At 44.8% G+C, this 23580-nt stretch overlaps 2 protein-coding genes across 3 annotated transcripts in view; one reads left to right on the top strand and one right to left on the bottom strand.

The window, feature by feature from the left end:
- Window positions 1–177: 177 nt before the first annotated feature.
- On the top strand, window positions 178–21627 carry LMAN2L (lectin, mannose binding 2 like). 2 transcript variants are annotated; one of them, XM_081156577.1, is made up of 9 exons: window positions 178–397; window positions 1607–1725; window positions 4844–4961; window positions 5777–5859; window positions 16106–16138; window positions 17172–17333; window positions 17426–17540; window positions 19723–19842; window positions 20188–21627. In XM_081156577.1, exons 1-9 carry the CDS (start codon window positions 214–216, stop codon window positions 20328–20330), a joined length of 1077 nt encoding a protein of 358 aa, XP_081012703.1. In that variant the 5' UTR covers window positions 178–213; the 3' UTR covers window positions 20331–21627. The 2 variants fall into 2 exon arrangements, with proteins under 2 accessions (XP_081012703.1, XP_081012704.1); XM_081156578.1 differs by lacking the exon at window positions 16106–16138 and having other exon boundaries at window positions 184–397.
- A 1407-nt stretch (window positions 21628–23034) lies between these two features.
- Window positions 23035–23580, bottom strand: part of FER1L5 (fer-1 like family member 5) — a gene marked incomplete at both ends in the record, with an annotated part of 45900 nt that continues 45354 nt past the window's right edge. Inside the window, 3 exon segments of the mRNA XM_081156440.1 lie at window positions 23035–23070; window positions 23074–23247; window positions 23364–23511. Coding sequence (XP_081012566.1) covers window positions 23035–23070; window positions 23074–23247; window positions 23364–23511 — 358 coding nt within the window.

The following is a 23580-nucleotide window of genomic DNA, read 5'->3' as shown; positions in this document are numbered from 1 at the left end:
CGGGACAATTGCAAAGCAGGGAGTCCAGGCACTTGGCCACGCCCCCTGTCTGGGTTGGCAAGGCAACTGATTCCAAGCCAGCCAATCGGTGAAATGCTCACCTGCGGGGGCGGGGAATCGACGACAGCCAATGGGACGCGAGGCAGGTAGTTCCATGGGCCAATGGCTTGTGAGATGGGGCGGACTTTTGGTGAAGGGACAGTGGTGAGAAAGATGGCGGCGACTCCGGACCCCTCGGGGTGGTGGCTGCGGTGGCGGCGTTTGTCGGCGCGGGATGGGTCCAGGATGTTGCTCCTCCTCCTTTTGTTGGGATCTGGGCAGGGGCCCCGAAAAGTCGGGGCGGGTCAGACGTTCGAGTACTTGAAGCGGGAGCACTCGCTGTCGAAGCCCTACCTGGGTGAGGCGCCCCGGACGAGGTGGTCGTGCTCGGGGCGGGCTTCGGGACCTGAGCCCCTCGCTAGAGGTGGACGGCGTGGGCTTAGTGCCCCGGAAGCTGCTGGCGCTGGGTGGGGGCCCCCGGGGACTCCCGCGGCGTTTGGGAGCTACGGGTCGGAAGGGCAGGGGTCAGCCTCTCTCCCACCCCCTGCCCCGCACTGATGTTTCCCGCAGGTCGTAACTGCGCTCTCGGAAGCCGCTAGGGCTATTAGGCCTGAACGTAGGGGTTGGACAGGAGGAATATGGGAAGGGGAGGGGACCGCGAATGGGGGCGAGTGATGGAGAGCCAGTAACAATGAGCGGATCTCCGGATGGAGCTGTAGATGTGCTAGAAATAAAGGAGGAGGCAGAGCTGGGGTAGAACTTGGCCAGGCTGAGAAAGAAGATAAAATTCTGTTGCCGGTTAAAACACCTGTTCTTCTCCAGTCCAGAAGCCCTATTGATGAAAGAGGCTGGTAGCTTTGCTCTTTTTAGGGTGCACAGACTTCCAGGAGAGGTTATCAACCAGGCAATATATATATTTGACTGCAAAGACTGCAAAGGGACCCAAGTCAGTGCAGATGGCGTAACCAACACAAGTCTGTATTCCCGCTGGAGTGTGGGTAGGGAGACAGCAAACAAACAAACACAAACCTCAAGTGCAAGAGAATATACACTACTGCTAAGGGTAATTTTTTGTTCACTTAGATGCATGGAGTGCCTCCTCTGTGTGGGTCTCTGCTAATGCTGTGGGTTATACAGACACAGTTCTTAGTCTCAAGAAGCTTATAGTCTGAGGTATCTGGTAAAGCCATGCTTGGATTGTTTAAAGAATGTGATTAAGCCCCAGAGGCCTGAGGATCAAGCTCATTTTGGTTTAACTGGGGAATTTTTTTCTTTCTTGGTGCTACAATTTACTCACATATAAAAAGGGGAGAATGGATCTGAGCTATGGTCACTGTGGCATGGATAAAGTAACAGCTCTGGTGTGCTTTGGGGTCTTCATCTCAGAAGGGCTTGTGAAAGGAAGCTGTAAAGATGGTGAGGATTTAAGATTTATGTGTGATAGAAGGTGGGAGATTGACATGAAAGGGAAAGAAAGATGATAACTCCAGCTTTTGGAGTGCCTTGTGGTGGCTTTCTGAATGTGTTGGTGTTGAAGACTGTGAACTGATATATTTCCTCCTTGTAGGTGTGGGCACTAGCAGTTCCTCATTGTGGAATCTGATGGGCAACGCCATGGTGATGACCCAATATATCCGCCTTACTCCAGACATGCAAAGTAAACAGGGTGCCCTGTGGAACCGGGTGGTAAGAGTTTTCCTCCCTCCTGTGTTGGTGACCCAAAAAGTTTGCCAGGGGCATAAGAATAGACTTAATTTTACTGTCTATTCTCAGTATTTTGTCTTCTGTGGATATTAAGGGTTTTCATTTCAGAGCTTATGATGACCATAATGAAACCAGATATTTAGGGAAATGCTCTCTATTGCCCTAATTATAGCATATAATTCATTTTTACTCTGTTTTCTGAAATGTCTTTAATTCCTGATTGACTTGATTGTATGACTTCTTGGAGGTTTAGTTACTTTGCTTTGTAAAGTAGAAGACTGGTCTTTTAAATTTATCCCAAACTTCATCCCAGTTTCTCCCCCTCCTCCCTTGTTATTTCACTTTGAGGAGGCTAATTTTAAGTTTTATTTTCATGTGAAAGCCACGCTGAGCCCTTGGTCATTTTATCTGTCCTTCTCTCGACCCTTTCTAGCTACATTGTCTTCCTTGAGGTATGGCGGCAGGAAGTGAGTGCAGTATTCCTGGTGTGGCTGCCCTGATTTTGTACAAGTGTAAGATGATGCTTGCTTTTTGGTTTCCAGGGCTCTTTCTAAATCTTTTATGACCGCTTTACTTTTGGGAATGACATTGGCATCCTCAAATACTTTCAGATTTGCATAAGCTAAGAACTCACTTTTTCATGGTTTGTTTGTTTTTAAATTTATTTATTTTATCATTAGAACACTATTTCTTCTCTCTGTTCATTTTATGTGCAGAGAGTTCTGAAGGAGCAGAGGGAGAAGAGAAGTTTCTACATGAGCCATTTGCATAGGCTGGCCCCTTAACCCAGATTGTAGTGCTGAGCTTGTTCCTGAACAGTGTACAGTAGTGTGTTCTGGTAGAAGAGGTGAAGGGCTGCCAGTTGAAAGTCTCGGGCTCCAGGTGTAGCTGTATCACACACCCTCTGTGAGCCCTAGGTGGTTAGTTAAACTCTCAGTTTTTAGTTTCTCCATCTGTCAGATGCACTTCATAATACCTCTTCTAATTGCCAACCAGGGTTGTTGTGGAGATAGACATGAAAAAGCTTTGGAAAGTTAAAATGGTTACAGAAATATGCGTGTTATGTCCTACATCTGTTATAAGGTTCATTGATGGAGGTCTCTGGGTTACTAAATGATTATATCCAGGGTTGGATACTTTGCTGCTGTCCTGCTAGCTGTTTCTACATAACTCTTAGCAATTCTAGTCTACGCTCTGGTTTTCCTGCCCATTTTCAGATTCTCTGCTACCTGTGTGTTTTTGTTTTTTCACCTGAGGATATTTTTTCCATTGATTTTTAGGGAGGGAGGGAGGGAGGGGGGAGGGAGGGAGGGAGGGAGGGAGGGAGGGAGGGAGGGAGGGGGAGGGAGGGGAAGAAGAGAGAAAAAGATAGAAACATTGATGTGAGAGAGACACATTGATTGGTTGCCTCCTGCACATGACCTGACTGGGGTTGGGGATCGAACTTGCAACCCAGGTATGTTCCCTTGACTGGGAATCAAACTCATGACCGTTGGTGCTCGGACCAATACTCTAACCACTGATCCACACTGGCCAGGGCTGCTACATGTATTTTTTGATAACTGGCTATCAGAAAGAGCCTTGGAATTGTTTCTGAGTTACGTATTTGAATAGGAAGCATTGGTTTGAGCAGTGGCTCTCAAGTTTGGCTGTCTGTTGGAGTTGATACCTGGATCCCACCCCCAGAGATTCTGATTTAATTGGATCGGGGCATGGCTTGGCCATTGGGATTTTTTTTTAAAGCCTTCTAGGTGAGTCTAATATATCTAATATGCAACAAAGGTTCAGAACCACTGTTAGATGTAGTCCTGAGCAAAACTGTATAGCATTGTGCTACACGAGGCCAAAGATAAGTGGTAGACACCTATTGGCTCAGTTTGAACCTCTCTGGCCCTGCTCTCTTCCCAGGACATAATACCCACCCACTGGGTATGGGGCAGCTTTCTGCCAGTGAATTTCACTCTTGCCCTGAAATAATGTAAGAGCAGGAAGATGAGAACCCAGAATGAGAACACAGAGACTGGGTTTGTCAGAGTAGGGTAAGTTGTTGGAGATTTCAGGGCTCATTGGTGAATTCAGAAGAATCCGTACCCCTTTTATTTGGACTATATACTTCTAATACTAACACTTTTGGAAGATTTCCCAGAAATTAAACTAAAAACTGAAAATGATGTAACAATATGTTGCTTAAGAGCCAGGACAATCTATTAGGAGACCCTTTGGTGGAACCCCTTTGGTCTGTCTGCTCCTCCTCTTCTTTTTTCATGGTGAACTTTAACCAGGAGCTTCTCTAAACCAAATACCTACTGTGGTTTCTATTTGAAAGTGTTCAACTATTTAGAGACTTACCTCCTCCATTTTTCCAAGGTCTGCTACACAGTTCAGAAAAAAGAAACAGGAGTCTGATTCATACCTACCTCCTTAAAATTTTCCCACCAGATGCAGTGAGGTTGGGGGTGTTCTCCTTTGGTGCATTTATGCTTCTGTCCACGCGCATGAAGTTTGGGGGATTGTAACTTACCCCTTCTCATGGGAACTCCAGCTTCCCTCTCAGCTTGGCATAGGGCCAAATCTAACTAATTAGAGTTGTGTATAGCCTCTGCTAATTATTCCTGGAAACCTTTGCATAATGACCTCGTTTTTCTTATTCTTGTACAATGAGTAAGGCTTTGACCTTTCTTTAAATCTAAGCTTTTTAGGGTCTTTCTATCGGAGGGGTGATCTTAAGCCGCAGATGAGTTGATTTAGCCACCTATACTCTACAGGCTGAGACGCTTTGCTGGATGTGTGTAGGATGATAGTCTCATGTGGTGTTTTGGTGTCTTTTCCAGCTTCGGAGTACTATCCTGTTTCTGTTGGGCGATGTTGAAGAAAATTAGGTGGTTTATTCATGTTTCATATTAAATCTCATATATAGTTGAATGGCTCTATCAGTTTAATTTTATTACACAAACACTTAGCAAGTCTTAGATTTCAGATTTAATCCTTAGCCTTGTGTTACCTGCATTTATGTTTTCCTAGTCTGTATACTGCTGATGAGGGCTTGAGGGATTTTGCATTTCATGATCCTCATTGATCCCAATGTGTTTTTTCACTTCAGCCATGTTTCCTGAGAGACTGGGAGTTGCAGGTGCACTTCAAAATCCATGGACAAGGGAAGAAGAATCTGCATGGGGATGGCTTAGCAATCTGGTACACAAAGGATCGGATGCAGCCAGGTATTGGGACCCTGGGTTGCTCTCGTGTAGGGTGTGACCAACCTGCTTTTTCATGTGCCCTCTTTTTGAGAAGGGTACATCCCCACAATGCCAGCAGTTTTCCCTCTCCGTTGATGTCTGTGGATGAAGACTGGCCTGTCTAGTCTCTATAATGGGGTCTGAGTCCTCATAAGCAGCTGACCTTGACTCATCCTGGGGTGATTTCTTGCTTATTAGTTCTTTCTTATTTCCCTGTGAATCCACCTGGCCTGTTGACTAGGTGAAAGCACTGGCTGTCCTGAACACTAATGATTGAGTGAACAGATTCCTTCTGGGCATTCACAGTGACCAATCTCAGAGCTCCTGAGTTAGGAGTCAAGTGTCTGTTTTCCCCTGTTGTGTAGGAGCCATAGCCCAAAGTAGATGGCAAACTCCACCTGATTCAACCTGATCTCTTTTGCAATAAGAAGTCAAACTTGGGAATTCAGATCTCTTAAGGGCATGGTCATCACCAAGTGTTTGCGAAGCAAAATTCTTTAGGGGCGCCATAGCGGCCAGTCGGGGTCAGGGAGCAGCTAAACAAGTAGTGCTAAACAAGTTTGCAGTGGCCTTCTCTCTTTCCCCTGCTGTCAGTAACAACTACAGCTGTTTATCGGGTGCTTGTTACAGGCCATGTACTTTTCTGGGTGCTTTTACGTATGTTTTCTTGTCTTAACTGAGGCCTGAGAGTCATTTTTTTTTTTTTTTTTTACTTTTTCCTTCGTCATAGAGATATATTATTCCTTTATCAACTCTCGGCTTTATTTCATTGTTCATCATCTGTTCTCTCTCTCTAGGGCCTGTGTTTGGAAACATGGACAAATTTGTGGGGCTGGGAGTATTTGTAGACACCTACCCCAATGAGGAGAAGCAGCAAGAGGTAATGGCAAGTGTCAGAGCTTAGGGCAGCCACATGGACGTCCCCGTCCTCTGCCTCAGGAATGCTGTTCAGGAGGGAACAGAGGGGCTAGGAAGTGAGGGGTTCGCTGCTACTTTCTTCATCTATTGAACTTCAAAAGTTAATGCCTTTCTCAGGGTTTTTTCTAGAGAAAGCTGTTCATGGTGCAGTCTTTTGGGAATGGTGTCTGAATGGGGGTTTTCTCTTTAGCATTAATGGTGTTCTGTCTTGTGCACATTAGACAGTTGCTGGAAGTGAGCATGCCTGTCTGGTTGGTGATTTGGCTACTAGGCCAGCATCAAAGCAAGCTGACTTTATGTAACTAAGCTCCCTGATGACTTAATACATCACTGCCATGTCCTCCTGCAGCTTGCTCACCCTTTCCAGCATCCCTTTCTTCTTCCTCTTCTCAGACCTCAACAGCCATTCTCTTCTCTAGGGAAGGCTATCAGAGGAAATGGGTGAAGGCTCAGGATTTTGTGGGAACCCAGTATCTGGCTGTTGACAGAAGCTTTTTGCTTTTTGTTAGCAGACCCTAAGGATTCTTTAATACTTTCCCAAAGTATTAAACTCCATGGCAAACTCCATCTGATTCAACGTGATCTCTTTTGCAATAAGAGATTCTTTAGTACTTTCTTACGTTAGCAACAGGTAGGTACTCTTTGCCTGATTGCCCTATCATCAGATGGTGGGAAAACGGTTATGACAGGTTGTTGCTGGGGATCCTGTAGCTAAATAATATTTAGCAAGAAAGGAAGGATTAGGAATGGAGGTAGGATTCACTTTATTTTTACCCCAAAAGTATATGAAAAATTTCAAACTTATAAAAAAATTGGAAGAATAGATCATTGTATATGCAACACCCAGATTCAGCAGTTTTTTACATTTCCCACAGAGTTCACCTTAGAGAGTGTGGAAAGTGAAACCAGAGTTAGGAGAATAACCTTTTGTTGTGGGTCAGTTACAGTTTTTTGTAGGCCCCTCTTCACTCCACCGTCATCAAGCCCTGTCTAGGTGCCAGGCCCAGGGGATCTTGAGCAAGACCATCATGGTCCTTGCACTCAGCACTGATGTGTGAGAGTGCTGGTGGGTGAACTGGGGGATTCGAAAGGTAGACATAGCAGCAGCCTCTAACCTGGGGCGGGTCTTAGGTGGTGGTGGTGATGGTGGCAGCGGTGGTTGGGGAAGACTTTTTCCAGGAAGTGACATTTACATTGAAGTTCACAGAATGAAGAACCAATGTTTCATGCTGAGGGAAAAGCATGTGTTAAGGTGATGAAGTAAGAGAAGGGACAATGCGTGTGAGGACAAAAAGGGGGATAAGAGAGAGATGAGGCTAAAAGGAGAAAAGGAGCCAGCAGTCTTGCCATGTTGCACAGTTCCAGGGGTCACCATTCACATTGCATTCTTTTGTATTAACACTGTTCTCTCTGGCATATTCACTGGCCACTGACATTGAACACTGTCTCCTTGGGTGGTTGGTGGTTTGGCTGTTTAGACCAGCAGCAAAGCACTCTGCATGTATGTGACTCATCTCAGCGTGCACACGGTGGGGCCAGTTTCTGAAGGGTGGTGTTCCCGTTAAGGAGTCTGGACTGTATTCTAAGGGGGTAAGTGCATTAAAGGATTCTAATGAGGGGCTTGCCGTGACTAGGTTTGCAGTCGTGCTAAGGAAATAGTGGTAGGTAGAAATGCGTCTGAATAAGAGGCCTGGACTTCAGGGCCTGACTGGAGTTTTAAACCTGCCTCTCGTTTCTCCCAGAAGTGAATTGTTAAAACTGCCAGATACTAGTTTTTGAGAGGGCAGATATGATGGGCTTATTTTATAAGAAAAGTGGCTGTTAATCAGAAAAATTAGTTGGAGAATGTAAAAAGCAGGACTTTTCTGGCTAGCTGTTATGGTACTCACTCCCAACCCCACACTGGAATTACCTAGAGAGCTTTTAAAAAGACTGATGTCCATGCCCAATCTCAGAATCTGATTCCCTTTGTCTTAGATGAAGTTTAGGCACCCTTACTTTTCAGAGCTCTCCAGGTGAGTCACATGTATAGCCAGGATTGAGAAGCCCTGGACCAATATTGGGTCCTTGTTTTCTTATTATTTATTTATTAAACAAATTTTAAAAATAAAACTAAATTTTGAAAAACGAATAAAAGCAGTTTTTGTTTACTGGGTGGCAATTTTGTGCTGGGCACTTTACAAATACTGTCTTAATCCTCATCAAATTTCCTTACAGTTAGTATTATTTTTCCCATTTTACCAGTAAGTAAACAGAAGCTTAGAGAAGGTAAGTACCTAGCTCAGGGTAACAGCCAATATAAGGTGGAATCAGATTTTGAACACAGGTCCAGCTGATTCCAGAGGCTGGACTTATGATCTTTTACCTCCCACTCACTGTTTTCTTCTGCCAGGTGGATTTTCTTGAGAATGGAGACATTTATTATTCTCATATGATCTGTGCAATTTCCGTTCTTAGAGCTTCTACTCAGTGCAGAGAGTATAGAAAGTGTACTCCTTTCTACATCCCAACGACCTGGAACTACCTTGGAGGCTAAGATCAGATGTGTTTTGTTAGCAGCATGGTTTACAAAAGGTGCCAGCCATTGTTCCATGCACTTTTACATATATTATTTACTTGTCAAAACAGTATTTTGGGGTGTATGTTATTTTTATCCCTACATCATGGGTAAGAAACCAAAGTCCAGAAAGGCTAAAAAATACTTGTTAGTGACACAGTGGTAGTGGGTTTGACTCCAGAGACCACGGTCTTATTACTTCGCTTTATTATTTTGAGCACATAAGGAGAAGAAGACAAATATGGTACCTTTTAAAAGCTTGCAAATGTCATGTGTAGATGTGCTGGATGAGGAGGACAAGGAGCCAGCAGGAGGGCTGTGGAACAATTCATCAAATCCCTAAAGCAGCTGTAGTGAAAACGTTTCTCTGGCTTCTTGTTTCCTTGTCACCAGAGTGCACATGACTTTGCTGCTCAACTCACTTCCTACCATGTCTGTCTATGAGGAACTATTGGGAAAATTCTACCAAATATGTAAAGTAGAATTAATATAGACTTCTTCTCAAACCCTTACAAAATATAAAAGGAAAGGACACTACCAACTCATTCTTTGAGTTGGTATTGCCCTGATGCTAAAACCAGATAAAGATAGCACAAGAAAACTACCGCCTGGCCGATGTGGCGCAGTGGTTGAGTGTCAACCTGTGAACCAAGAGGTCATGGTTTGATTCCCAGTCAGGGCATATGCGTGGGTTGCAGGCTTGATCCCCAGAGGGGAAGGTGCAGGAGGCAGCCAGTCAATGATTCTCATCACTGATGTTTCTCTCTCTCCCTCTCCCTTCTTCTCTCTGAAATCAAAACATATTAAAAAAGAAAACTACAGACCAATATCTCTTGTGAATATAGATGTAAAAATTACCAACAAAATACTAGCAAACCAAATCCAGCAACATATAAAAAGGATTATATACTATGACTGAGTGTATTTATCCTAGGAATTAATGGTTGGTTTAATATCTGAAAATCAATATGATAGATCATATTAATAGGATAAAGGACAAAAACCATTTGATCATAGCATTAGATGTAGGAAAAAGTATTTGACAGAATGTAATACCTCTTTGTGGTAATAAAAACACTCAACAAATTAGGAAGAGAAGGGAACTTCCTCAACCTGATAAAGGGCACCTATGAAAACCCCCAGATAACACCATACTTAATTGTAAAAGACTGAAATCTTTTCCCCTAAGGCCAGGAACAAGACAAAGACTCTGCTTTTGCCACTTGTATTTGACATAATCCTGGAGGTTCTAATCAGGACAGGCAAGAAAATAAAAGACATCTAGATTGAAAGGAAGAAGTAAAACTACTTCTATTTGCAGATGACATTATCTTATATACAGAAAATCCTAAGAATCCACAACTATTAGAATTAATAAATGAATTCAGCAAGGTTGTAGGGTACTAGGTCAACATACAGAAATCAATTGTATTTCTTTTATAAATTTTAAATTTTTATCTTCACCCTAGGAGTGAGGATATTTTTTCCATTGATTTTTAGAGAGTGGAAGGGAGGGGGAGAGGAGAGGGAGAAAAACATCGATGTGAGAGAGACACATCAATTGATTGCCTCCCCACACATTCCCGGACTAGGGACAGGAATTGGACCTGCAACCCAGGTGCATGCCCTTGACTAGGAATCGAACCCAAGACCCTTTGGTATATTGGCCATTGCTCCAACCACTGAACCACATTGGCCAGGGCTTAGTTGTATTTCTGTATGTTTGCATTGAACAATCAGAAAATGAAAGTAAGAAAATTCCATTTACACTATCATCAAAATGGAATAAAATACTTAGACATAAATTTAACTAGACAACAAAATACTTAGAAATAAATTTAAAAAACATATTCTGAAAGCAATAATATATTGTTGAAAGAGGTTAGAGATCATATAAGTAAATGGAAAGACATCCCATGTCATGAATCAGAAAACTTAGTATTGTTAAGATGGCGATACTCCCCACATTGATCTACAGATTTGATGCAGTCCCTGTCTATCAAAAGCCTAGCTAGCTTCTTTGCAGAAATTGATAAGCTGATCCTAAAATCAATGAAAATTAAAGAGAATCAGAATAGGCAAAATAATCTGGATAAAGAAGAGCAAAGCTGGAGGACTCACACTTCCTGATTTCAAAACTTCCTGCAAACCTATGGTAATAAAACAGTATGGTACTAGCATAAGGACAGATCTGTAGGTCATTGGGATATAATTGAAAGTCCAGAAATAAATCTTCACATTTATGAGCAATTGATTTTTTTTGTTTTGTTTGCAATTTTGGATTTAATATTAATAGCTCAAATATTTAAGAACCTTTAAAGGTTATGATATAGTTAAACCCATTTGTCTTTCTCCAGTATGACTTTATCTTATTTATTTTATTATTGACAGTATTACAGATGTCTCCCGTTTCCCCCTGCCCCCTTTTCCCCTTTCACCCATGAGCAATTGATTTTTGATAAGGGTGCCAAGACAATTCAATGGGGAAAGAATCTTTTCAACAAATGGTGTTGGAACAACTGGATATCCACAGGGAGCATAATGAAGTTTTTCCAGCCTCACACCATACACAAATTTTATCTCAAATCAAAGAACTAAAGATAAAGCTAAAACTATAAAATTCTTAGAAGAAAACAGGGTTAATTCTTCATGACCTTGAATTAGGCAATGATTTCTTAGATATGACACCAAAAACAAAAGCCACAAAAGAAAAAATAGATAAATTGGACTTCACCCAAATTAGAAACTTGTGCTTTGAAGGATACCATCAAAGAAGTGAAAAGATAACCCACAGACTGGGAGAAAATAAACATTTATCATGTATCTGGGATAAGGGACTTGTAATAGTTCTTTATATATTCTAGATACAACTCAATAATGAAAAAGACAACTCAATTAAAAAAATGGACAAAGCATCTGAAAAGGTATTGCCCCAAAGAAGATATGCAGATTGCCAGTAAACACTTGAAAATATGTTCAACATCTTAGCCATTAGGGACATAGAGATGAAAACCACAGCCCTGGCCACTGTTGCTCAGTTGGTTGAGCGTCATCCCATGTACTGAGAGGTTGCTGGTTTGATTCCTGGTCCGGGCACATACCCAGGTTGTGGGTTCAATCCCCAGTCCCAGTTGGGGTGAGTGCGGGAGGCAACTGATCGCTGTTTCTCTCTCACATTGATGTTTCTTTCTCTTTCTCCCTCTCTAAAAAAGTCAGTAAAAACATTACAAATCCCACAATGAGATGTCACTTCACACCCACTTGTATGGCTAAAGTGGAAGACAGATGATAACAAGTGTTAAGGCTGTGGAGTAATTGGAACCCTCTTGCACTGCTGGTAGGAATGGAAAATGGAGCAGTTGTTTTGGAAAGCAGTTGGGCAGGTCTTCAAATGGTTAAACATAAGAGTTCACATGATCTGGCAATTCTACTCCTGTGTACATACTCAAGAGAAATGCAAACATGTCTACATAAAAACTTTTATGTGAATGTTCATAGTGGCGTTATTCATGATAGCCAAAAAATGAGTTCAACTCAAATGGCCAACTGATGAATGGATAAACACATACGATGTGTCCTTACAATGGAATATCACTCAGCATTAAGAAGTGAAGCACTGATATGTGCTCCAATGTGGATGACCCTTGAAAACATGCTAAGTGAAAGAAGCCAGTCACAGAAGGTGACATTTTTATGATCCCATATACATGAACTGTCCAGACAGGCAGATCTATAGGGACAGAAAGAGGAGAAGTTGCCTGAAGCTGGGCTAGAGGGTGGGAGTGGGGAGAGTGACTGCTAGTGGGCAAAGGGTTTCTTTCTGGGCAGTGAAAATGTTCTAGAATTCGTTGAGGTAATCACAGTCTTAGCTCTGAATATACTAAAAGCCACTGAGTTACAGACTTTAACTAGGTGAATGGTATTCTGGGTGAACTATGTCTCAGGATTGCTTTCTGTTAAAATGTTGATTCAAGCATAACTTGGTCATCTTTTTTGGCATTGCAAAGTCATCAGCTGACAGTCATGGTTCCTCATGACAGCCCGGATGCTGATGAAAAGTTGCAGGAACTCTTGGAACGGGACTGTCTTTTTCAGTTGACATTAGTATGATTACTAGCCTTCTGGAAGGAGAGCGCCGAAGCGCAGCCCTCTGCAGGCGTGGCCCTCATCCTTCGGCGAGACACTGGGCCTCCCTCTGGAGGCGAGACTGCTGGTGTGAGGAGAAGGCTCCCCGCTCTTCCCAGGCCAGGCCAGCGCGGAAGCCGAGTTTGAGACACTCCCCATGGTTTATAATGTGATCATTGTTTTTCCTTCTTTGAAACTGGAAGATAATTAACAATATCGTGCCATCCAGTGTAAAAACACATTCCCTTGGAGACACTGATCCCTCTTGGTGTCTTTGTTGTTGGCAGAGAGGATCTTTACATTTTTAAAGGAACTTCATCGCTTCTTAAATTCTCTTGTCATCCAATGTGGATGTGGTTTAGGGTTTTTGTTTTGGTCCCAGGTGAGGTAATGTTTTCCAAGATACTCCTTTGGAAAGTAGGTGTGGGGAATATTGGCAGGCTCTGGTGTGAGTAGGCAGTGAGGCTGAGCTTCGCTGGTGAGAGCTAGTTTTCCAGGGAAGTAGAAATGTATGGCTTTCTGTTGGAATTGAGTGAAGGCGAGGAGAAGATATGTTTCTTTCCTGAGGGTTCTATCCCATCAGCTGGCTGGAGGCACCCGTTTCAAGTGTTCTCAGTTGAAGAGCTTTAAGATTTACAGCTCAATAGTAGTTTGGGGGCTTAGGGAGCAGGGGCCTTCTCATGCTGCCCAATAATACGAGAATCTCACTGATCTCACTCTATGTAGGATGGGCATTGCTCAGTTACCCTGTCACCTTTGGACCTAGATTCCTGCAGAAAGGGTAGTTGGGTGAAGATGACTGTAGGACCAGTGACTTAAGAAGTTTTGTAAGCCTGAAAAGGGTCTTCTGTGGAAGTGACAGTTGTTCCACTGCTGTCCAAGGGGAGGATCAGATGGAGGTTGAAGGGAGATGCTGCAGAAGGGGCACTTTTTTGTTCTTATTTTTATATTAAAGCTCATTATAGAAAAATCAGAAAAGGCTAAAAAAAGCAAAACATAAAACTTTTTAAAAACAAAGCATTGCATCACATGAGCATACCATTTTTTTGAATTTTCCTTTTAAGTTTTTTAGTTATATAGAAAAATTGAGAATGTGGCAAATACTAGATTCAGACTAATCTTTTTAAAATGCTGACACAGTTTCAGACTTACAGATAAGTTATAATACAACAAAGAGTTTGGAGTACTCTTTACCCAGATTCCCCAAAATGTTAATATCTTACTACATTTGCTTTTCCTTTTCTTTTCAATGTGTGTGTGTGTCTCTGTCTCTCTGTCTGTGTCTGTGTGTATTTTTCTGAACTACTTAGGAGTAAATTGCCTTCATGATGCTCCCTTAATCCTAAATACTTCACTTGTTTTTCCTAAACACAAAGAATTCCCTTACATAACCACATCACAATGATTAAAATCAGGAACTTAATATTGATATCAATACTATTAACTACTCTACTGACCTTATGCAGATTTTACCAGTTGTCCAAACATGTCCTTTATGGCAAAAGAAAATCCCAGGTGCTATATTGTGTTCAGTTGTCATGTCTGTTCTTCCTTTGATCTGGAACCATTCCCCAGTGTTTCTTTGTGTTTCAAGGTGGAGACCTAGTTTTGTTTTGTTTTTGTATCTCATAGACTATACTTAGCATTTTTTCATATTGGTAGATATTGAGAGCAGTGTAGCTCTCAGAGTGACTGAGCCAGACTACCTGTTTCAAATCCTTTCACTACTTAATACCTGTGTTCTCTCTCTCTCTGGTCTGTCTCTCTTTTTTTAATCTTCACCTGAGAATATGCTATTTTGTTTTTTAAATATATCTTTACTGATTTCAGAAAGAGGAAGGGAAAGGTCAAGAGAGAGACAGAAACACCAGGGATGAGAGAGTCATTGATTGGCTGCCTCCTGCACGCCCCTCACTGGGGATTGAGCCCACAACCTGGGCATGTGCCCTCACTGGGAATCAAACCATAGTCTCCTGGATCATAGGTCGATGCTCAACCGCTGAGCCACTGGGCTATGCTTATTGATTTTAGAAGAGAGAGAAGTGAGAGAGAACATTGGTTGCCTCCTGTACGCTCCCTGACTGGGGATTGAACCCTCAACCTAGGTATGTGCCCTGATCGGGAATCAAACTCAGCCTTTGGTGCATGAGATGACGCTCCAACCAACTGAGCTACACTGGCCAGAGCAATACCTGTGTTCACTTAAAAAGTTTTCTTACCTGTGAAATGGGAGGACCAATACTATAACCTCATGGGTTGTGATAATTAAAGGAATGCATATGTACTCATTACTGATAGTGTCTGGCACAGAGTGAGCTCTCAGGAAATGCTACCTATTCTCGTCACTGTCACATTCACTAGGGACATTCTGCAGATATCTTGGCAATAGCCATGTGGCTCTGTTCTCTCCTACCCTCTTTTTCTTCATATCTGTCTAGATTCAGAGAGCATTCCCAAGGCTTTGTTTTCATCATAGTGTTTATCACTGTCTGAAATTTTATTTACTTATCATTTGTCTCTTCCACTTTACTGTCAGTTCCATGAGAGCAGGTACCTGTCTATGTTGTTTCCCATTGAACACAAAGCATCTGGAACAGGCCTAGCTGCTAATAGGTTCTCAGGAAGCATCAGAGGAAGGAATGCTTGGGGCTCTGCACCCTCACTCACCCTTCCCGCAGGGCAGGGCTGAACTGAGCCTGTGTAGGCATCTCTTATTGCTAGAACTGTAGCAGTTTTCTGGAGCAAAACTAAATATCCTTGAGCCATCTGTCATGTTTCAACTTTCCCACTTAGCTTTGCCTTGCCCACATGTTGTAGGTTAGAGTGACAACAGTCATTTGGAAATAATATGTCCATAGGCTCAACTAGAGGGTAAATGTTCCCTTTGGATTCATGTTAATTTCACAGCCTCTCCAGTGCTGGGCTTTTTGTCTTCTGGACACTAGCCATATTCTGAGATCCTGGGCAGTAAAGGACATCTTGACTTTGGAAGAACTTAGCCCTGTTTGTCACTCCTGTCTCTCCCCTTGCTATAGAAATACTGCAGCCTGGGTACAAACTTGTGGCTCAGAGATGTAAGTGGGGCCAGCTTAGATGGTGTGATACAGTCATTTGGAAATAATATGTCCATAGGCTCAACTAGAGGGTAAATGTTCCCTTTGGATTCGTGTTAATTTCACAGCCTCTCCAGTGCTGGGCTTTTTGTCTTCTGTGTGTTTTATGAAGCTTCTGAAAGCTTCAGGACCTTAGAGAGGTCTTCCCAGAGGACCTCTTCGAGGATCTGGTGATAGTAACACTCCTGTCCTCAGAAAATGTGCAGGTACCTGTGCATATAGTTTTGCCTATAACTTTGGGAGGTATAAGGATTTGAATGCCCTCCACAGACCCTAAATTTCTGTTTTGGGATTGAGCTTGGTTTGCTCGTCCACCACAGCTGTGCCTTTGCTCTTCCATGGCTGTTTCTTTCTGACTTGGTCTCCTGTCTTCTGTGCCCTCTCTTGTTTTCAAACCTGTTGGACCCTCTCAGGCCCAGAAGAGGCGATACTCTCCAGGAGTCCAGGTACTCAGTTCTTGACCCACCGTGGCCATCCTTTATTCCCTGTGTGTTCATCCAGCATTTGCTACTGTTTAGAATCCACGTGGCTCTTGTCTCAAGAACCACCAGCCTCTGGTTTTGAGTGTGTCTTCACCTTGCATGCTGGCTGTGGGGGTGTGCAGCTCACCTCGTGGCATGTGTCACGCATCCTCTCCTTCCATCTGCACTGCCTAGCACTGGGCTTGCTCTAGAATGGTTAGCCCATTATTTCGAAGGAAGAATTTGCTCCTACAACTCTACTGAAGAGAGAGGGCCTCTGAAGTAGGTGGAAATATGGGTGGGACCTGGGGAAACTTACAGTGGGAGATCCTTGCCCTGTGTATTATTGGGAGAAGTTGTGTGTGGCTGAAGCTTAACGGGGCTCAAAGGTTTTTTTGGCTAAAACAGTCATCTTGACTGGAGAATACCACCTAGCAGCCTGGTTCTGGTAGTGCTGCTCTTCTGAGTCTTGATCCATTTAGCATCATGTGCTTATAGGATTTTAGAATTTGGAAGGAGCTATCCTGAATGGAAAGATTCCCCTGACTAAACAGGTATTTTCGGAATACCTGTTGTGTACAAAACACTCTGGGGGAGAAGGGATGGGCTAAGTTGGAGACATGCAAAGAAGCATAATAAACTATTTTTTTCTTAAAGAAGTTTACATGGCAGTTGGGTAAATATACATAAAAAGAAAGCCACTAGTCTAGGGCAGAAGAACAGTGCAAAATAGTGATCTGAGAGATTAGAGTCAGGCTCCAGAGCCTGAGAGGGATCATTTTAGACCCACCCAGATTTGTAGCAAGGGGACTCCTGAAGACAAGTACAGAGTGAGTCACTTCCTGGGCCATATCCCTTGAGTGTGGGTGCTAGCAGGTTGTTAACAATGAGGCCGGGCTGTTGTCTGGTCTCTGTAAGGTGCTCAGCTTGTGTGTGCGTGGTTCCTGTTGCTGATTGCCCAGGCATTCCTGAGAGTACTTCCTCACTGTCCTCTGCTCTTCCTTCCCTGCTCTCCTAGCGGGTGTTCCCCTACATCTCAGCCATGGTCAACAATGGCTCCCTCAGCTATGATCATGAGCGGGATGGGCGGCCCACAGAGCTGGGTGGCTGTACGGCCATTGTCCGCAACCTCCATTATGACACCTTCCTTGTGATTCGCTATGTCAAGAGGCATCTGACGGTGAGTGCTTGTTCTGGACCAGTTGGCAGTGTGGGCTGTCTGGCTCTTTCTCCCGTGGCCTGGCCCTGATTTCTCTCTTCTTTTTATTCTAGATAATGATGGACATCGATGGCAAGCATGAGTGGAGGGACTGCATCGAGGTGCCCGGGGTCCGCCTGCCCAGGGGCTACTACTTTGGCACCTCCTCCATCACTGGGGATCTCTCAGGTGCTGCCACTGCACTTCTAATTTGCCCTGACTGAGGTCACGTCTCGGTAGCTAGGCCTTCGCGAGGCTTCTCAGAGGGGAGAGTCAGACAAGCCGAACTCTGGGAAGCAGGTGCCCTGGGAGTGCTTATCTTCCTGTGTTCTCATACCCAGATTCCTTAAGACCCCAGACTTAAGCTGTCCTCAGACAGCTGTCCCAGGAGATGGTCGGAGCTAAGGGAAAGCAGTGTTTGCCTCTTCGTGGAGCCAGCTCTCCAGCCTGTGTTTTGAGTTCCACACTTTTCTGTTTCTGGTGCTGCCTTTCTAGTCAGCTTCCTCTTCCCCGCTCCTAATGTACTCAGTTCCCCTTCGCTTAGCAAGGCTTCCCTGTGACTCTGCTGTCCCTCTCTCTGACTGGCCCCAGGCTTCTGAGTGCCATGTGTAGACATGCTCCTGTTTCTAGCCATCCCGCTCTGAACACACTGCTCTGTACCGTGTCTTGACCATGCATTCGCACTCCTAGTGAAGGTGACTTCTGGCCCAGCCGGCGTGGCTCTGCAGTTGAGCATTGACCTAGGATCTGGGAGATCAGGGTTTGATTCCCGGCCAGGGCACATGCCCGGGTTGAGGCTCGATCCCCAGTCGGTGCTGTGCAGGAGGCAGCCGATCAGTGACTCTCTCATCATTGATGTTTCTATCTCTCTCCCTGTCCCTTCCTCTCTCTGAAGTCAATAAAGACATATATATATATATTTTTAAATATATCTTTTTTGATTTCAGAGAGAGGAAAGGAGAGGGAGAGAGAGAGATAAAAACATCAATGATGAGTCATTGATTGAGCCTGCAACCTGGGCATGTGCCCTGATCTGGAATCGAACCCTGATCGCCTGGATCCTAGGTCGACCTGGATCCTGGCTCAACCGCTGAACCACGCCCGGCCGGGTAAGACATATTTTTAAAAAATATTTTAATAACAGCCTCCACTGAGAGGAAGAAGAGCTTCTTGGAGAAATGGCAGATCTATGGCAAGATGTGTACAAGTGGAAACTTCCCAGAAAAGCAAGGAAGCTATCAAAAACGCTGGGCCCTGGCCGGATGGCTCAGCTGGTTGAGTGTTGTCCCGTGTACTGAAAGGTTGCCGGTTTGATTCCCAGTCAGGGCACATGCCTGTGTTGTGGGCTCCATCCCAGTAGGGAGCGTGCTCTCACATCCATGTTTCTCTCTTCCTCTCCTTCCTCTCTCTCTAAAAAAAAAAATTAATAAAATAAAAAAATTTTAAACACCTTTAAAAACTTATGGGTTCATGTAAAAAGACTGAGAAGCCACGTTGAATAGGCTCCCACTGGACCAAAATGGGTAGACTTGAGCATCAGTAAGATGTACAACCTTAGTGTATTGAAACACATGAAATGATGCTTTAAAAAGAGAGAAATTAGAGTCCCTAATTCTTTGATCCTTTCTCCGGTAATCGTTAGTAAGATACAGGGTCACAGTTGTAAGGAGCCGCAAAGCATTAGGCCCAGTCAGGAAGGGAAATGTGTTGGTCCATACTCGTGGCTGTGCTCTGCTTGCAGCCGTCACACCACCGCCGTGAGGCCCTTTCCTGTCTTGCGTGTGTGTTCCCATCAAAGGGAAGCTGAAGTGCTGCTGAGTCTCCTCTCACTGTGGTGGAAAGTTTTACGTATCATAGGGGATTTCATTCTTGTATTTTCTCTAGATTTTTTAATCGTGGTAATGCATACTTTTGCTAAAAACTTTCAATACGGAATAATATAGAATATTTCAGTTCCTTATTCTTATTTTATTATTATTTTTTAATCCTCACCCAAGGATATTTTTTTCCATTGCTTTTCAGAGAGAATGGAAGGGGGGCAGATAGAAGGAAACATCAATGTGAGAGAGACACACTGACTTGATCCCTTTCTCACATGCCCAGATAGAGGCCTGGGATCTAGCCTGCAACTGAAGGCACGTGCCCTTGACTGGAATCAAACCCGGGACCCTTCAGTCTGCTGGCCAACGCTCTAACCACTGGGCCAAACCAACTAGGGCCCTTATCCTTATTTTTAGATTAGAAAACAGAGGTTGCAGTTATTTTTTCAAGGTTGCTGCTAGTTAGCTGTGGAATCGGAAGCTTAAGCCAAGATACTGCAAGATACCTCTTTTTGAGGGGCCATGAGCAGTCCTTGTTCTTTTTCCTTTAGACAACCATGACATTGTTTCCCTGAAGCTATTTGAGCTGACAGTGGAGAGAACCCCAGAAGAGGAGAAGCTGCATCGAGATGTGTTCTTGCCCTCGGTGGACAACATGAAGCTGCCTGAGAGTGAGCATGGGGATCCTGGGAAAAACGGCCCACAGTGGCAGAGGGGTCGCAGTCCTGGAGAAGGGCTGAGGGACCTGCACACCCACAGCTCGCAGGGCTGTCTCCTCTCTGTCCTTCCCCTGAGGAATATGGAGCACTGACAGCTGCCTGTCACTTGTCTCCAGGTTAAAGATGAGCAGGAGACGGCGTCTTCATTTTCCAATTAAAGCATTTGGAAAGGGAGAGTCTGAGCTCTGGCTGGCAGAAATGGGCATCAGAACCTGGAGGCTTGTAGCTTGTTGGGTGGTCTTTCCCAGTGGGGTAGGCTCCCGGGTGCTGACTTGCTTTTCTCTCTGGCTTCCTCAGTGACAGCCCCGCTGCCGCCCCTGAGTGGCCTGGCCCTCTTCCTCATCGTGTTCTTCTCTCTGGTGTTTTCTGTGTTTGCCGTTGTCATTGGGATCATACTCTACAACAAGTGGCAGGAACAGAGCCGGAAGCGTTTCTACTGAGTCTTCCTGCTGCCACCCCCATTGTGGCTGTCACCATGAGATGTAGGAGGAGCAGGCGCTGGCCTGACCACACAGCCCAGTGGTCTTCTCCATTCTCCAACAGCTAGTCATGGACTGCGTCCTGTCCCTGGAGCTTTGAATGCAGGGACACTGTATTCCCATGGTCATACATGAGGACCTCTGACTCTGGTTCAGGAAACCCACCCACCCTAGGGCAATGCTGCTGTGATGTGCCTTTCCCTGCAGTCTGTCCACTGGGAGCTCAGAGGGTGAAGACAGTATCTGCTGGTATGAGGCCAAGATCACAGAAAAGAACTTAATAGCCCAGGATGCCTTGGTGTTGGACTCAGGACCCCCATGCTTCTCATTTAAATTTGCAAAGAGTGGAAAACTGATAACTCCTCATACCTTCCTTGGTTTTTGCTTTTTGTCTAAGCCTCTGTCTACCTGCGGAGTTCTCCTTGGAAGTCTGGGTGGAAACTTCTTCCCTGCCTCACCTTCCTCCCCTCCTTTTATTGTCCTCTCCACGTGCAGCCTGAGCTTGAAAAGACATTTGATGCCTCTGTGTTGGGGCCGGGGCTGTGGAACAAGCATGTTGCACTGACCCTCATTAGGTGTCTGCAGGGAGAGAGCTTTCTGTTTTGGCTCACTGCTCTAGCCTTTGCTTGTTAGTGTGGATCCTGGTTTTGTTGGCGTGTTTGTGACCTTCCCAATTAGGTACCATTCAGCCCTCAGTCTTCTTTGGCTGGAAGTTGGTGTGCAAGTCAAGAGAAGCTTGGGAGATCTCATGGATGCAGTGGGATTAACTGTGACACTGATCTGCTCCAGGATTTGATACCAAAAGCAACATTTGTCGAGTGATCCGACCACGTGGACCATCTGGAGCCTGCTTAGCTGCATGTTTTGTGTCTGTCATGATCTTTGGAATCCCACTTTGTTCAGAATGTAAGAAAACTTTTTCTTATAGCCTTGCCCTGGATACTCCCCAGGAGGAAATCTGGATTCTTTTTCTTAATGGATAAGAAACAGTTGCTGTTCCCATGTTGCAAAACTGAGGTCAATAGGCCGTCGTCATCTGCCTGGAAGAGTTCATTGTCATTGAGCAATAGAGCCTGAGTGTCATCCTCCAGGGGTCAGCCCTTATTCTGTTGCCTTATTGCAGGGGTGGGGAACCTTTTTTCTGCCAAGGGGCCATTTGGATATTTATAACATTATTCATGGGCCATACAAAATTATCAATTTAAAAATTAGCCTGCTATATTTGGTCAAACATTTAATAAACTCACCGTTAATGTGACTGCTGGAACTGCTTCTCTTTGGTGAGGGCTTGGCAGGGCTAGATTTCGAGGGCTGTATCCAAGGGCCGGATGTACCCCACCCCTGCCTTATTGGACAAGGGGTCACACACTGCTCTGCTCACCTGTCTGCCCATGATGAAATTGGCCAATAGAGGGCCCAGAACTGAGCTCTCCTAGCTGTGTACTGCTGTAGCCTAAGGGAAATCTGTAAAATGGCTGATGGAAACCAAATGAGCTTCTGACCCAGTGTTCTTCCTTCTAGGGGTGGGTTTGCGGGGAGGCTTTAGGCCTTTTTATGGAGCCTGTCCTTGCTCTGCCTTCTCATTTGGGAAATCCTCAGCTCAATCCAGAAAGAAAGGGTCACCTTGGCTGGGTATGGGTCTCTGTCCTCTCGGGCCGCCTTATAGCCTTCCCAGGTGCTTAATTAAGCATCATGGGCTGTAATACTCTCCTGCAGGTGGGATTAAGGTGGGATTCTCTTAACCCCTTCCCTACAATAGCAGAGCAGCTCCAGAGTGCCAGAGGACGGACTGGTCTAGAGCTCAGCCTTAAGACCAAGGAGAACTGAAAAAAGCAAGTGGTTCTTTTGTCATCTTTGAGGTCAAGGGGAGATTGGATAGACCCCTGTGGTGGGAGGATGTTGGTGGGCTCTTGAGATGGCCTAGGCAGTGGTGGAGAGGGGGGGTTTCCTCTTGAGGGGAGCATGTGAGTGACAGAGCTCAAACTTGTGGGTTTTGTGTGATTTCAGCTCATGAGCACCTTGAGGCTCTTTAAAGAGGACAGGGAAGACATGAAATGCAGTCCCCACCCAGCCTGGGCTGCCTTAAGAGATGTGTGGTACAAGGAAGCCATCTGACCAAACATGGTGTGTTCTGTCCTAGCTCTTGTATTTTGTCTTAGAAACAAATGTTTCCTACCGTGAATGGGGCTGAATATTGTTCTGGGCACTGTGACCCCAGGTTTGTCCTAGAGGAGGGCAGTGCCTGGTTCTTGGTGTGGCTCCCGCTACTTACCCCATGGAGCCATTTCTCTCCTCACTGCCACCCTTTCCCTCTGTTTTCCTCTGACTTCAGAGCCCCTTAGACTGGAAGAGACTGAAGACTGGAGGTAGTGCAGAAAGGAGAGAGTCACTGCTTCCTGTCCTGTGAGTCTTGTCCGAAAGGCTGGCATGTTCAACCTTTCATATGGTCTTCAACCCCCCAAATTACAAAGCGGCTTTGTTACAAAGCTTGTTTATTTCAGTGGAAAATTACAACTTTGCCTTTTTTGCTGGAAGTGGTTTCTGAACAGAATGGCCAGAATATCCCTAGCCCCTTGCTGTCCTAGAAGATAGAAACAAGGAATTGGCAGGAAGCTCCAGGGTAGAGCTGACAGTGGCAAAGAAAAGCCAGGCACACATGGGCAGATCAGCCTTGTGGGGCTGGAAGTTCTGTAAAAATAGCTCAAAGGTGATTCATGGGTTCCTGCAGGAGTTTCAGCTGACTGCCTATTGTAGACTCCAGGTTCGGATGCCGGATGGTGAGGTCGGAAGAGCTGGCATTGCTCTTCAGTGAATTGATGGTATTAATAGGCGCCTTCAGCCGAAACTCAGGTTTGATCCAGCTCATGGCCAAATATTTCTAGAAAAAACAGGCAACAGTCAGCTGAAGGTAGCAACCAGAAGGCTCTCTCCAGAGGCAGCCCAAGAGCAACCAGTGCCTTTGTCCCTGTCCCTATCCCCATGGTTGTCACTTACTGGAGCTGAATATATGAAGCAGAACAGCATATACCCGACAATCGTTACGGCTGAGATGACTATGATTTTAATGCGGTAGCGTTTCCAGAAAACATAGCAGAAGTTTTTAACAGGTGACTGAAACCATGAGAGCAAGGTGTTGGTGCGCCTGTCCATGAGCAGAGTTGATGTCCGAGAATGGAGGGGAGAGGGGACCTTCAGGTCAAGTCTTCCACAG

Source organism: Miniopterus schreibersii, assembly GCF_964146895.1.
Source record: "Miniopterus schreibersii genome assembly, chromosome: 13".
NCBI lineage: Eukaryota > Metazoa > Chordata > Mammalia > Chiroptera > Miniopteridae > Miniopterus > Miniopterus schreibersii.
The sequence above is the reverse complement of the archived record's forward strand: the minus strand, read 5'-3'. Positions and strand labels throughout refer to the sequence as shown.

What these genes read in the sequence shown, in the direction of transcription:
- LMAN2L (XM_081156577.1), top strand. Translation starts at nt 214, where the DNA reads ATGGCGGCGACTCCGGACCCCTCGGGGTGGTGGCTGCGGTGGCGGCGT. An exon ending in AAAGGATCGGATGCAGCCAG is followed by an intron (nt 4,962 to 5,776) that starts GTATTGGGACCC and finishes CTCTCTCTCTAG; the next exon opens with GGCCTGTGTTTGGAAACATG. An exon ending in CATCACTGGGGATCTCTCAG is followed by an intron (nt 17,541 to 19,722) that starts GTGCTGCCACTG and finishes TTTTTCCTTTAG; the next exon opens with ACAACCATGACATTGTTTCC.